This window comes from Vulpes lagopus, chromosome 3, assembly GCF_018345385.1.
Source record: "Vulpes lagopus strain Blue_001 chromosome 3, ASM1834538v1, whole genome shotgun sequence".
Classification (NCBI taxonomy): domain Eukaryota; kingdom Metazoa; phylum Chordata; class Mammalia; order Carnivora; family Canidae; genus Vulpes; species Vulpes lagopus.
This window is the reverse complement of record NC_054826.1, coordinates 67,202,419-67,215,917: the sequence shown is the minus strand read 5'-3', so window position 1 is coordinate 67,215,917 and position 13,499 is coordinate 67,202,419. Positions and strand designations below refer to the sequence as shown.

The window sequence follows — 13,499 nt, the reverse complement described above, 5'->3', positions numbered from 1 at the left end:
ATGCCCTAGATCTGAGTCTACAAAGGTGAGTGAAGCAGACATAGCTCCTGTCCTCATGGAGCTTATGGTCTGTTGGGAGAAATATATAATAGGCAAAAGCACTTACTAATGTCCCTGGCTTTTAACAGGTACTCATGTTTTCAGATGACCAGAAATGTAGTTCTTGAAATTCAGTGCCATTCAATATGCATTAATTCCTTTTTCACCGATCCCTTCCTATCTCAAGGGCTTTACAAATGATATTCTCTATCTGTCTTGTTCTTTTCTCAGCAATTCACATGACTTTCTCTCTTGCTTTATTTGTAGCTCTACTCAAACATCACCTCCCCAGAGGCCTTTCCTAATCACCTATTCAAATAACCCTCCCCCCTCTATCATGTTTCATCTACGTATCTTGCTTTAAACCTATTCTTGATGGGTTTAAAAATCACCTATTAGGGCAGCCCCAGTGGCCCAGCGGTTTAGCGTCACCTTCAGCCCAGGGTGTGATCCTGGCGACCCAGGATCAAGTCCCACATCAGGCTCCCTGCATGGAGCCTGCTTCTCCCTCTGCCTGTGTCTCTGTCTCTCTCTCTCTGTGTGTGTCTCTCATGAATAAATAAATAAAATCTTAAAAAAAAAATCACCTATTAGTGGGAGTGCCTGGGTTGCTCAGTCGGTTGAGTGTCTGACTCATGATTTTGGCTCAGGTCATGATCTCAGGACTGTGAGATCGAGCCCCATGTTGAACCTCCACTGGGCTCCACACTGGTCATGGAGCCTACTTTAGTTTTTCTCTCTCTCTCTCTCCCTCTCCCCTGCCCCCAGCCCCTCCAAGAATAATCTATTAATGAAAAATTTCTCTTAGATTTAGGGTAAATTTTTGTACTAAAGTCTGCAGTATAATTACATTTTTAAAAGATAGGCAAATTTGGAAACATTTTACAATAAAAGATTTAAGAATGACCAATAAGAAAAAAAATTAAAAAAAGAAAAAAGAATGACCAATAAGCCTAAGAAGAGATGCCTAGCATCACTAGTCATCAAGGATAGTTTTTCAAGACTGGTACTACTAAGCATTGGCAAGAAAAACTGGAACACTTGTACTCTGCTGATGGAAGTGCAAAATGGTGCGGCAACTTTGGACAATACTTTGGTGGTTTCTTACATGGTTAAACTATACACTCACCATACAACCCAGCAAACCCACACCTACACATTTACCTAAGAGAACTGAAAGCATATATATACTGTAAGGACTTGTATATGAATTTGTTGATAGCAGCATTATTCATAATTCATACTTGAATAACAACTCAAATGTCTATCAACTGATGAACAGAGAAATAAAATGTGATATAGCCACACAATGGACTATTAGTCAGCAATAAAAAGGAACAAAGGCTACAACACAGATGAATCTCAAGAACATCATGCTAAATGAAAGAAACCAGATTCCAAAAGCAACACACTGTATGGTTCCATGTATATGACATTTTGAAACCAGATGGATGGTTATCTGGGGCCAGGAGTGAGGGACACGGTTGACTGCAGTATGGCACAAGGGAATTTTGGGGGGATGCTGGAACTATCTTGGGTGTGGTGGTGCTTACACAACTGTACACAACAGCTAAAACTTATGAAAGTGCACAATTCAGATAGGCAAACTTTGTTGTATGTGAATTATGCCTTAATAAAGCTGTTACGAAGTTTTAAAACACATTGCTATATATCTCTACCAAATGACTTTATGCTTATCTCTTGTGATGGGATTTAGGTGCTTTTTATCTAAATGCTATAAAATTTCCACAATGATTATGGGGTATTTGTGTCAAGAGAGAAAAAACCAACAATAAAATGCCATAAACATAAATAATCGTGTTATTCCACAAGGAATCTATTGTCGATTCAACATTGTTTTCTTGTAATGATGCCCATTTGGGTTACCTCCTCCTCATCTATCTTTCCTCAGTGGCACTTTTCAGGGGTGAGCTGAGGAAACAGATGCAAAAAGGTACAGAGCTTAATAGCAATGCTTTGTCCACCCAGCTCTGGGTTTGGCTCTCACCTGGATTTCTGGATGAATACACAGTAGACTAATGATAGGGGGCTCTCGTCCTACTTTGCCAGCTCTCCGCCCTCCATTCCAACCCAAATCAACTCATGCATCTTCCAGGCCCCAAGAGAAAGTTCTTAGCATAGGACTGGGCAGATTGTGGTTTGTGGGGTCCAGGCCAGGAGCCTGCCTCCAGCTCCCATTGGTCTATTGAGTGCTGCATGGTCTTGGTGAAGTCAAGAGGCCATTCATCAGTGGAAACCCATGCTTAGATGACCGCTCATGCTGCACGTGGCAAGATGGGACACAGAGTCCCTCCAAGAGTCTTCGGGGCTGGAGGTGCTCAGTGTCAACAGGTCTCTGGCACTTTTCACCCATCACACATCCAATTCGTCTTCAGGCTCTCTGCCTGTGGAAGGGCAGTCACCTTAGGAGACCCAACTGGCCCGTAGACGAAGGATGGTACATCAGGAGAAGCATTGTTCACTCTATGTGCCTCGGGAAAGCTGGACAAGACTCCTGACAGGGTCCAGGTATCGGGACACAGGATTCCAGTGAGGACATTGAACCTGTAGCTATAAAAATAGTGTCATAAGATTTTATCCCATGGAGGAAACAATCAATTTTGTAGCCACTCTAGTGAAGAAATAAAGCCCATGAGATGCTCAGAACAGCGGGGTGGGCACAGAGAAGTGAGACGAATCACAGCTTTCCTTGACCTCTGCTTCGTCACCCATCGATGCTGAGCTGGGAGAGATCCTGAGTTTCCAACCTGGGGTCTCTGTCCCCAGGCTCACACAGGCATTATTTTCAGGAACTACTTCCAATATCTTAAAACTCCACAAGTGATTCACAATAATTAACATGAAGATGCAACCCAAATGCCCACCAATGGATGAATGGATAAACAAAATGTGGCATACACATACACTATAATGTTATTTGGCCTTAAATAAAAGGAAATTCAGACATACACTACAATACAGATGAACTGTGAAGACATTCTGGTCAGTGAAATAAGCCAGACCCAGAATACAAACACAATTTGATTCCACATGTGTGAGGGACCTAGAGTAGTCAAATTCATTGACACAGAAAGAAGAATGGTGGTTACCAGGAGCAGGGAGAAATGAGGAGTTAGTGTTCAATGGGTATAGTGTTACAGTTTGGGATGTTAAAAAAAGTTATGGAAATCTACGGTGGTGATAGTTACATACCAGTGTGAAAACACTTAAGGCCACTGAACTGTACACGTAGAAATGTTAATAATAGTAAGTTTTATGTTGTGTATATTTTACAACGTGTACAAAAAACAAATATTCTGCACATACCCACAAGGCCTCACCCCCTCATGAAAGCATAAAGTCATGCCTGTTACCATTCAGATCAAATCTGTGAATGGGCAGGCACAACCTTTGATTGATTTTCAAAAAAGAAAAACAACAGCAAAATATACGAACTACGACCAAGTGCAGTTTTTTGGCAGGCCCAATCTTTCAAAGCATGGCATCTTTCGGAGGAAATATAACAAAGGGGCCTTGGTGGAGAGGTTGGCTGGGGTGAGCACTCTGCTCTCCCCTCACTATAAAGGCTGTGATTTTGTGGTTGCAGAGGCCATGCTAAAGGAGAAACACACCCCGGAGGAGAAACCACAAGGTGTCTCTGGACAGATCCCACCCAGCCACAGGGACAAGCATTTGGGTTTGAGATGGCCCTTTCTCTGGCCAATTTTTAGAGCCTGGAGACAGAGTTCTTCGCAATAAGCAGCCAGAAACTCTGTGCCCTATGTGACACTCAACACAGAGCACCAGAAATGGGGCCCATATGTGTATCAGCTAATGAGGAGCAGGATGGCATATCCTCTCCTGAGACGCCCCCCTTCATGACCCCCAGATACCAGGACCAGTGTGGGGTCACGATGGGTCTCGAGGGCCTGCTCAGCACATGGGTTCTGGATATTTGTGCACAGAACAGCTCAGTCTGGACATCACAAGAGTAGACATAGTCCCGCTTCCCAGACTGACAGCTTGAAGAGATCCTAGCTCCACGAGTGTTCTGGTTCACTGTCAGGCAGAAAACCTTTGTAGGAACTTCAATTCTCCTCCCCATTATGCTCCAGCCACTTCCCTGAGAGGCAGACTGCATCTGGAAAATACAACAAAGGGGCCTTGGGAAGAAACCTCAGAAGACAAATTCTAATCCAAACCCTGCCACTCTGTGGCTGGTGACCTTGGCCCCTTGCAGCCTCGCTCACATGGATCCAATGAGACAGTGTCTGAGGACATGCTCTCGGAGATCGTACTGTACAACTGCTCTGGAAGTTTCCTCTGCTCCTATGTCCAGTACTTAGAGTGGAGTAAAACAGGGTTAAGTCGTTGTCCATTACAGAAGCCATCAAGCCTCAGAGCTGCGTTCTCTGGCCTGACCCCTGGAAATAGTTATTTGCTATGCACTACAGTCCTAGCAACATTGTGTTTTCTGTAGAGATGAGGGGGAAATGTCCAGTGAGCTGCAGATTATCGGGGCCTTGCGGAGATCACACTGAGGCAATGCCATTTCCTCCCATCTCATGGAGAGAAGCCTCATTTCTTTGAGGTGATGCAGGTACACTGGGAGACAGCCAGAGAAAACAAAGGATCTCTGGTTGCCACCCCTTTTCAGAGGACTGGAGTTACGTGTACCAAGGAAGGATTTGGTGGTGGAGCTCCAGAAGGCCCCGAGGGCACCTGGACTTTGACAAGCCTACCCACTTCTGAGCCCTGAGGCAACAGGGAAGCGAGGCCTTGGGAAGGCTTTGTACTTGCAGCTCCAGTGGGCAGATGTGTTTCCAAAAGCTGAAAGGTACTGTGCTTTCCCTCCTGCCCTTGAGTAAACACTGTGGCCTTACAGCTGCCGGTCGCATTGTAAATTCTTGCCCGGGCCTGAGTGATGGCAGTGGGCCCTGTGAGGAGAGGAGGGAGGGCCCTCCTCTTTTCTTGGGGCTCCGGCCCAAAGGGCAAGACCCAGAGTGTCTGCAACTGACAATCCTGCAGCTGCTCAGACACGATGTCCCATGTAGTACTCTGGGAAGAAGAGAACGGCCCAGAACCCCTCTCGGAACAAGCAAAAGACAACCCTACAGGGAGTCGGCAGGAGACAACACCGTGGTCTCCCAGGAAAGGGCGAAGCAGAGGCGCTTCAGTAATACGTGAGGGACTCCAGCACATGGACACAAAGCATCAGAGGGACAGGACAACTTTGCTTTTTCTCCTTCCCAGCAGCGCAATTAGGATTTACCCATTTCACTGTGCTCCACCTTAGGGGGCTCTTCTGGGGACAGCTGGAGAGGTCCACGCAGGCTCTGAGTCAGGCTCCTGGGAGGTGTCCAGCTGAGAGCCCAGGCTAGTCCCCTCGTCTCCGGTCCTCAGTTTCTCCTCTGTAGGAGGAGGGACAAGAGAACCTACTCCCGCAGCGTGGTGAGGATTCCGGGAGCCGGCGCGTGTGCGCAGTCGGCCACAAGGAAGGGTTTGGTGCAAAGTGGCTTCCTTCCGCCCCGCCCCGGGAGGGGGAAGGCCGCAGAAGAGCAGGTGCCCCCAGCAGCTGCCGCCGCCTGTCCGGTCCAGGCTGCCGCGTGCCGCCGGGGCCCCGGGTCCAGGCCCGTCCGGGTGCCGCTCAGATATCCCAGGCGGGGGTGGTGACGGGCAGGTGGCCGCAGCCAGGGCCCTGCCCGGCCAAGCCGTGGTGGGCCACCCGGCCACCGCGCAGCGGGAGGCGGCCCGGCCGGGGCGCCCCGCTGCTCTGGCCCGAGTCGCTGGGCGGCACCTCCAGGGAGGGCGGGGCGCGCAGGAGCCCCCCGGGCCGCTCCGAGTAGGCCTCCCTGGGGCGCGCCCCCTGCGGCGGGCACGGGCAGAGCTGCGCGCGGAAGGCGGCCTGGAAGCCGCGGCGGAAGTTCTCGTTGAAGTAGCCGTAGATGACGGGGTTGGCGCTGCTGTTGCAGAAGGCCAGCCAGTGCGCCAGGGGGAAGGCGTAGACGGTGACCAGGTGCAGCTGCGGCTCGCTGAGCTGGCCGTAGTCGGTGAGCAGCAGCAGCGCCCAGAGCGGCAGCCAGGACAGCGTGAAGACCAGCGCCACCACGACCAGCATGTGCACCACCCGCGCGCGGCGCCGGGCCCCCCGGGCCCCCCGGGCCCCCCGGGCCCCCTCGGGCGCCGCCTCCCCGCCCGGCCGCGCGGGCCCCGACGCCTTGCACAGCTTGCGGGCGATGCGCGCGTACATGAGCACGATGAGCGCCAGCGGCGCCAGGTAGATGTGCGAGAAGAGCACGGTGGTGTAGACCCTGCGCATGCCCTTCTCGGGCCAGGCCTCCCAGCACGAGTAGAGCGGGTAGGAGCGGTTGCGGGCGTCCACCATGAAGTGGTGCTCCTGGCGCGTGACGGTCAGCGTGACGGCCGAGGGGCACATGATGAGCAGGGCCAGCGCCCAGATGACCGCGATGGTGACCAGCGCCTTGCGCAGCGTCAGCTTCTCGCGGAAAGGGTGCACGATGCAGCGGAACCTGCGGCCGGGGAGGAAAGAGAAGTGGGCTCGGGACGGGTCCCAGGGGTCCCAGGGGTCCCTGTCCCCCACCCCCACCGCCCCGGGGGGAGGGTGCCAAAGGCTACGCCTGGCTGGCGGGGGCTGGCAAAGTGCAGGCACTCCGGGGGCAGCATCATCAAGGGCAGCTTCCAAGAGCAGCTGGGGGTGGGGGCGGTTTGGGGTTTGGGCTCGTTCGCAAGCAAATTGGTTCACACCTGCGAGGGAGTCTGCAACTCCATTGGCTGCAGAGCCAAGGAACAAAGGCAGAACCAGGAAGGAGGAAGGAACTGCAGGCAGCGTGGGAAACAATCCTGTGCACTTTGGGGATGGAGGGGAGGGGGGTAAATTGATTAGCTGGCAGCTAGCAAAGTGATCAGTCTGCACATTCTGTCCTTTGAGTAGGCTGATTAGGTAGGTGTATCAAAGAACATTTTTAGCTGTTTAAGGATTCTTCAGAAAACTCTGGGGGTTCAGGTGTGGAGTCTACATGACAAACTGTCCCTATGTCATCTTGGCCAGCGTCCTTGCCTGCCTCCCATGCTCTCTTGGGAAGAGTGCCCTGGGGGAACCCTTAGTGCAAGAGCTCACTGAGGGGGAGGAGGGGAGGAGGACCTACTGCATGCATTTGGGTCAGTTTTGTTGTTTGCAAAGCTTCCTTGTTCCCTGGCTCCATTCTATTAGCCAAACTCATGCTTATCAGAGAATCTGATGGAATCTGAGGCTGAAAGAGACCACAGGTAGCTTGAGGTAGGGTAGAGATGAGGAGTTAGTAAGGCCTGGGATGCCAGGGAACAGCAAGTAGGGAGTAGGAGAAATGGGAGGGCTGTGAAGGAGCAAGGCCATGCTCTGTGCACCCCACCCTGAAACTGGCTTTCCTTGCTCAGACTCATGGGTGGCAGGATTCCTACGGCTCAGGAAATAAGGACTGCTGTCAGGCTCTCACAGGACCCAGGAATCCCTAGTAAACCTCCACAGGAGCTGCCTTCAGGCCTCCCAGAAGAAGGTGTGGTGTTCTCTGTAGGTCCCCCAAGTGTAGAGGGCAGCCAGCCCCACAGTCCTTCCCTTTATAGCTCATGATTCAGCCCCAGCCTCCTGGTCAGTGTAACAGTGGAGACGGTGGCTCTTTCTAGTGCTGGTCCCCCGTTGGCCAGGGATAACTCTACCAGGAGCCCTCTCACCTTTCCACAGCAATGGCCACCAGTGTGAACACGGAAGCCGACACAGACATGCCCTGTACCAAGCCGCTCATCTTGCATGTGGCGTTGTCAAAGGGCCACCCTGCAATGACAGAGTCCACCACAGAGTGAGTGCCTTATCCACAAAGAGCCAGAGATCATGGGCTATTTAGTCCAGTCCCCTCCGTGACTCGGATCTATCCTCCGCGTCCTGCTAGGTGGTCATCCTGCCTCTGCTCACACACTTCCAGAAATGATGAACTGACCTGTGTATACCACCATGGTCATAGTTCTCACGGTTAGAGAGACAGTCTTTGTATTCACCAATGATTTCTCTCCAGGAGCTTTGTATCTGTCCAGGCCTGCCTGGCTTTCTGCCCCCATAGCCCTGCTTCAAGTTCTAGGCCAGCAGTTCTCCACCCTGGTCACTCACTAGAATCACCGGAGGGCTTTGAAAAGAGCCAGTGCCCAGACCCATGCCAGGCCAATTACAATCAGTATCTCTGAGGGTGGGACCAGACATCAGTACTTTTCAGATCTACCCAGGGGATCTGAGTGGCAGCCAAAGTTGAGAACCACTAGGACAGAGCAAACCTGACTCCCAGGTCAGGGAGACATACGCAGATTTAGCTTTGATTCCTGGGCTGCTCTACCCGGAGACCTGGGCCCCACCTGGCCTCAGGACTGGAAGCCAGATCCACACCTTGGTTCCTTGAGGCCATGTGTTGGTAACTGCCCTGTGTCTCTGCCCTTCTAGGCCTGGGGGTCCCACCTGTTCTTGTCTCTCGTGCCTGGCCACAGGAGCCCTCTCCCAAGGCTGGGCCCACCTTCAGTGGCAGCCACCCCCAGTTGACTTTCTGCCTGCACAATTACTGAGTGTCGGTCACTGTCTTGTTCCATCCTCCCAACAACCCTAGTGTAATATCCTTTTCATGGAAGAGAAGACTGAGGCGAGATGAGTTGGTTTCGTCTCTTTGCCCCCAAATCACTATGGGTTAGTGTGAGAGTTTGGTGTGGGTGCTGAGGAAACTGGAAACCTTTTCAATCTTGAACCACGTGAATGTGTTATTCAAACAATTGTTAAAATTTAGGCAGGTGAAAAGGGCTGGAGACACCACCTTAACCAACTAGTGACTTCACCATATCATTATTAACTGGTGCATGTGTATGTGCGTGCCTATAGGTGTGTGCACACATGCATATGTGTGAGTGTAGGTGTGCTGGGAAGGAGAGGATGAGCATTTTATGTTCAACAGCCCTGATGGAACCTGAGAGCCAGCTGTGAGTGAAGTTCCCACCAGGCAGAGCCAGTGCAGCTCAGGGACAGGTGACTGCCCTGGCTCTACTTCCCAGGGCCTGAAACCTGTAGAAACACAGACTGTGACTCCCCTGCCCCAAGTCAGGTAAGTCATTTCCAGTGGAGCTGTCCAGGCTCTGGAGCCAAGCTCCTGGGCACTTTGAGCTCAGAACCTGCAAGCTCAGACCTCTAGACATCTCCACGGCTCTGGAAGCCAGTCCAACTAGAGTCTCGGGGGTCCATGGAAACTTATTCTGAAACAAGAAAGACAAATCACCTGGGAGGGAGTAGACGAGAGTGTGATCCTTTTGATGTTTGCGGGATGAAAAGGCAGGAATTTAGAGGTCAGATGGTCTAGTTCTGCTTGAATCCCTTCTACCAAGTCACTGTTAAATGGCTGGCCAGTCCCTACTTTAGACACTCGTAAAGGGAGGTCACTACCCGTAGGATAGAATCTCTTTGGTTGGAGAACAACTCAAATAAGTGGATCATTAGGTCCTTATTCAGGGGAAACCTATGGGTTCTAGCTCTGCCCAGGGGAGCTACTCAGAAGAGTAAGACTTAATGGTGTAATGGTTAGAAATATGGGTGTGGGGACGCCTGGGTGGCTCAGCGGTCGGGTGCCTGCCTTCGGCTCGGGTCGTGATCCTGGGATCCAGGATCGGGTCCCGCATCGGGCTCTCTGCGAGGAGCCTGCTTCTCCCTCTACCTGTGTCTCTGCCTCTTTCAGTTTGTGTCTCTCATGACTAAATAAATAAATCTTTAAACAAAAAACAGACAAAAGAAATATGGGTATGAAGACATGGGACTTGACACTTAGCCGTGTAACTACAGACCTGTGTCTCGTCACTCTGAGCACCAGTATCCCCATCCCAAAAATCAGGACAATAACAACAATGCATTGGACTGTTGTGAGCATTAGTGAAGTTAATGCAGGAAGAGTAAGTCATACAATTCCTGGAACCAAGAGAAGAATTAGTTCATTGTATCTATTATTTCTAACCCAATCCCTCAGCCACAAGAATGGAGAGTTTGAGACAATGACATCTTGGCCAAGAGACCAGGCCAGCAATGCTTTTGGGGGCGGAGGGGACTCCCACTGCCTCCATGGCCTACACTCACCAGTGATGAGGTTGTCCACGAGAGTAGTGGGCATGCAGAAGATGCCCACCAGCAGGTCACTGACAGCCAGGTTGAGAATGAACATGTTGGTGACGGTGCGCATGTGCCGGTTCTTGAGCACAATGAAGCAGACCAGGGCATTGCCCACCATGCAGAGGAGGAAGATGAGCACATAGGCCACAATGAACATGGCTGCCACTGGTGAGGAGTGCTGGTAGTAGGAGGAGAAGGTGAGGTTTACTGTAGGCGTGGCCTTGGTATGACTCCCATTCTGGCTTGGGGGCCAGCTGCTGTTAGGAGGCTGGGAGGGCTCCCCTAGAAGCAAAGGAGCATACAGGTCAGGATCCTAGGCAAGGAAGAGATGATCGATCTTGCCACTGGTGAGGCCCTTCAGTGCTCCAAATCCTGACCATGACCTAGCACCTCGATCGTATGCTTGACTCTGATTGTGACTAGATGCACATTCAACCCACTGCACCCAAACCCTGATGTCATACCTTCATCTCATCTCGTCCACAACTCATTTCCCAATGTTGGCTATTCTCCATTCACGTACAGCCCAACCCCCTGCCCCATCTGGGCTCCACCCTTCTTAGTTAGCCCTACTGTCTGCCCCAGAGGCTGACCTCCAAGGACTACCACAGCCAGGTTCCCTCACTCTCTGGTTTCTGACCAGGTTCAGCCAATGGAAAGCACTGAAGGAGACTGAACGACTGGAGAAGCCAGACCTCAGGGTATTTCTCTTTCCACTCCCTCCCTGCCTGACCCTCTTCTCCTGTGGGGCTTGTCCATATGGATACAGCTCCTGTTAGGTGATGCTCTTCCAGGACTCTAGCTCTTTTGGGACCAGACTGATACTGTTTTCTCTCCTTGCACCCACAGCTTCCTGTGATCGCCACCAGTCCCAGTGCTTGTTCATCCCTTGCTGGTTCTCTTACCCTCCCCCTTATAAAGTCCCTCTATTAAACTCTCAGGTAAATGCTTTCTGGGTGCACCACTTGTTTTTTCCTGGGGCCCTGCCTCTTGTACCCTCAAAATCTTGTTGTCCCTCTTCCCCTCCTCCAGAGAACTTTAGCTGGGAAAGGCAAGAAGGCAACACAGAAAGGGACAATGGAAGAGGACTCTGAATGAGGGTAAGGAGCAAAGGCCCACATTAAATTTACCAAAAGTCCATCCAAAGCCAAGCCAAGGCTACCATGCGTCCTTCACTCTCTCCCATCATAGTACCAGCTGCTTCATTTGCACAGCATTTAACAAAGCACTTGTTATGCATATGCACTTGCATATGCATTATTTTTTTTTATTTTTAAGGAGATTTTTATTTATTTACTTGAGAGAGAGAGAGAGAAAGCATGATCAGGAGAAGAAGAAGCAGGCTCCTGCTGAGCAGGGAGCTTGACACAAACTCAGTCCCAGGGCCCTGGAATCGTGACCGGAGCTGAAGGCAGATGCTTAACCAACTGAGCCACCCAGGTGCCCTGCATATGCATTATTTTATCTCATCCTCCCAATCACCCCCTGATGTAAACATGTTAGGTATTAGCCCCTTTTGAAATAGGAGAACTGAGATCAGAGGTGTTCTGTGACATTCCCCAGGTGGCTCAGGAGTATGTAGCAGAGGTGGTCCTGCTCTGTGCATCTCTGAATCAGTTCCAGGCTTCAGCGTGTGCTTCCCCAGCCACCTTTGGGAAGGAGCAGCTCTGTGTCCAACCACAGCTCCTCTGGGAAGCCATTAGTTGTGGTGACTCATGATGTTGTCTCATAAACTCTCCTCCTGTCTTCCGCTGGGACTGAGTGTGGCCTGTTCCAGGGGATGAAGAGTCTTTGGGGAATTTTCTGTCACATCCAGAGCTCAGCCACTAGCCTGGAGACCCACCGGAGGCTTGGGATCTGGAGGCTAGTGATGCTCTAGGGGCAACGAGCTGGCATGACCAGGGCTGGAGGGCCCAACAGGGGCAGCAGGTGCACTCGGGCTGGGTGGAGGTGGAGACCTGGCAAGCTTCAAGTGCATAGTGAGAGGAGGAGGTGCTAACCCCCTGTTTAGGTGCTCTTGGGTGTCCAGTTGCACCCAAATATCTTTATTTTACTCTGGAAGACGTCAAACATGCACAAGAGAGAACATTATAGTGAACATATACAAGAGTATATCGCTGGGACACTGGGTGGCTCAGGAGTTGAGTGTCTGCCTTCAGCTCAGGGTGTGATCCTGGAGTTCCAGGATCGAGTCCCACATCGGGCTCCCTGCATGGAGCCTGCTTCTCCCTCTGCCTCTTTCTTTCTGTGTCTCTCATGAATAAATAAATAAAATCTTAAAAAAAAAATTTTTTTTTTTAAAGAGTATATCGCTTAACAAACTATTCCAAGAGAGGAATATAAAGACCTCCTGTGCATACATCCTCCACCTTCAACAATAATCAACTTGGGGGCAGCCAGGTGGCACAGCAGTTTAGCGCCGCCTGCAGCCTGGGGCATGGTCCTGGAGACCCAAGATCGTGTCCCGCGTTGGGCTCCCTGCATGGAGCCTGCTTCTCCCTCTGCCTGTGTCTCTGCCTCTCTCTCCTCTCTGTGTTTCTCATGAATCAATAAATAAAACCTTAAAAAAAAAAAAACCAATGATCGACTTAAGGCTAATCTGGTTTCACCCATACCCACCTCTCACCTCTCTTTGGAACAGCACATCACTTTCTTTTATCCACAAACACCCCAGTTTGTATTGCTAAAAGATAGAACTAAAAAAAAAAAAAACAAACAAAAAACAAAACCCTCACGTAACCACAGGATCAGAATTATACCTAACAAAATTGACAATTCTGTCTAATACGATCACTGCCCCAGCATCCAACATTCAAATTCCTTGATCACTAGATAATTTTTAAAAGTTTGTTTGTTTGTTTATAGTAATCTCTTCACCCAGGCTCAAACTCACGACCCTGAAATCAAGAGTTGCATGCTCTTCCCAGTGACCTGATGCCATTAGCTGTTCACCAATGTTTTGAGCAGCAGCCCCTAAGGATTATTGCCTAGACCCCTCATTGTCTTTCAGATACAATCCAAACTCTGTCCTCAGAGGCATCCAAAACGCTCTGTGCTCTGACCCCGTCGCCATCTCTGACCTCACCCCCTGCCACATTCCTGTTTGCCTGTTCGGCCCTGACCACCTTGCCCTGGCTCCCACACGCTCCATCTCTGTCCAACTACAAGGATTTTACCCCTTCCTATTGCTCCTGACTCCTCCTCCCCTTATCCCTCAGCTTAGACTAGGCTGTCTTCTCAGAGAAAAGCCTGACCTGGTCGTTCTATTTCAAGTAGTTGCCCT

The 13,499-nt window shown here is 50.7% G+C and overlaps 1 protein-coding gene across 1 annotated transcript; it reads right to left on the bottom strand.

Annotated features, from left to right (window-relative positions):
- Nucleotides 1-5,641: 5,641 nt before the first annotated feature.
- Nucleotides 5,642-10,686, bottom strand: NPFFR1 (neuropeptide FF receptor 1). Its single transcript, XM_041748490.1, has 4 exons — nt 10,681-10,686; nt 10,184-10,529; nt 7,768-7,867; nt 5,642-6,569 (listed from the first exon to the last, which is right to left on the bottom strand). Exons 1-4 carry the CDS (start codon nt 10,684-10,686, stop codon nt 5,687-5,689), a joined length of 1,335 nt encoding a protein of 444 aa, XP_041604424.1. The 3' UTR covers nt 5,642-5,686.
- Nucleotides 10,687-13,499: the final 2,813 nt, after the last annotated feature.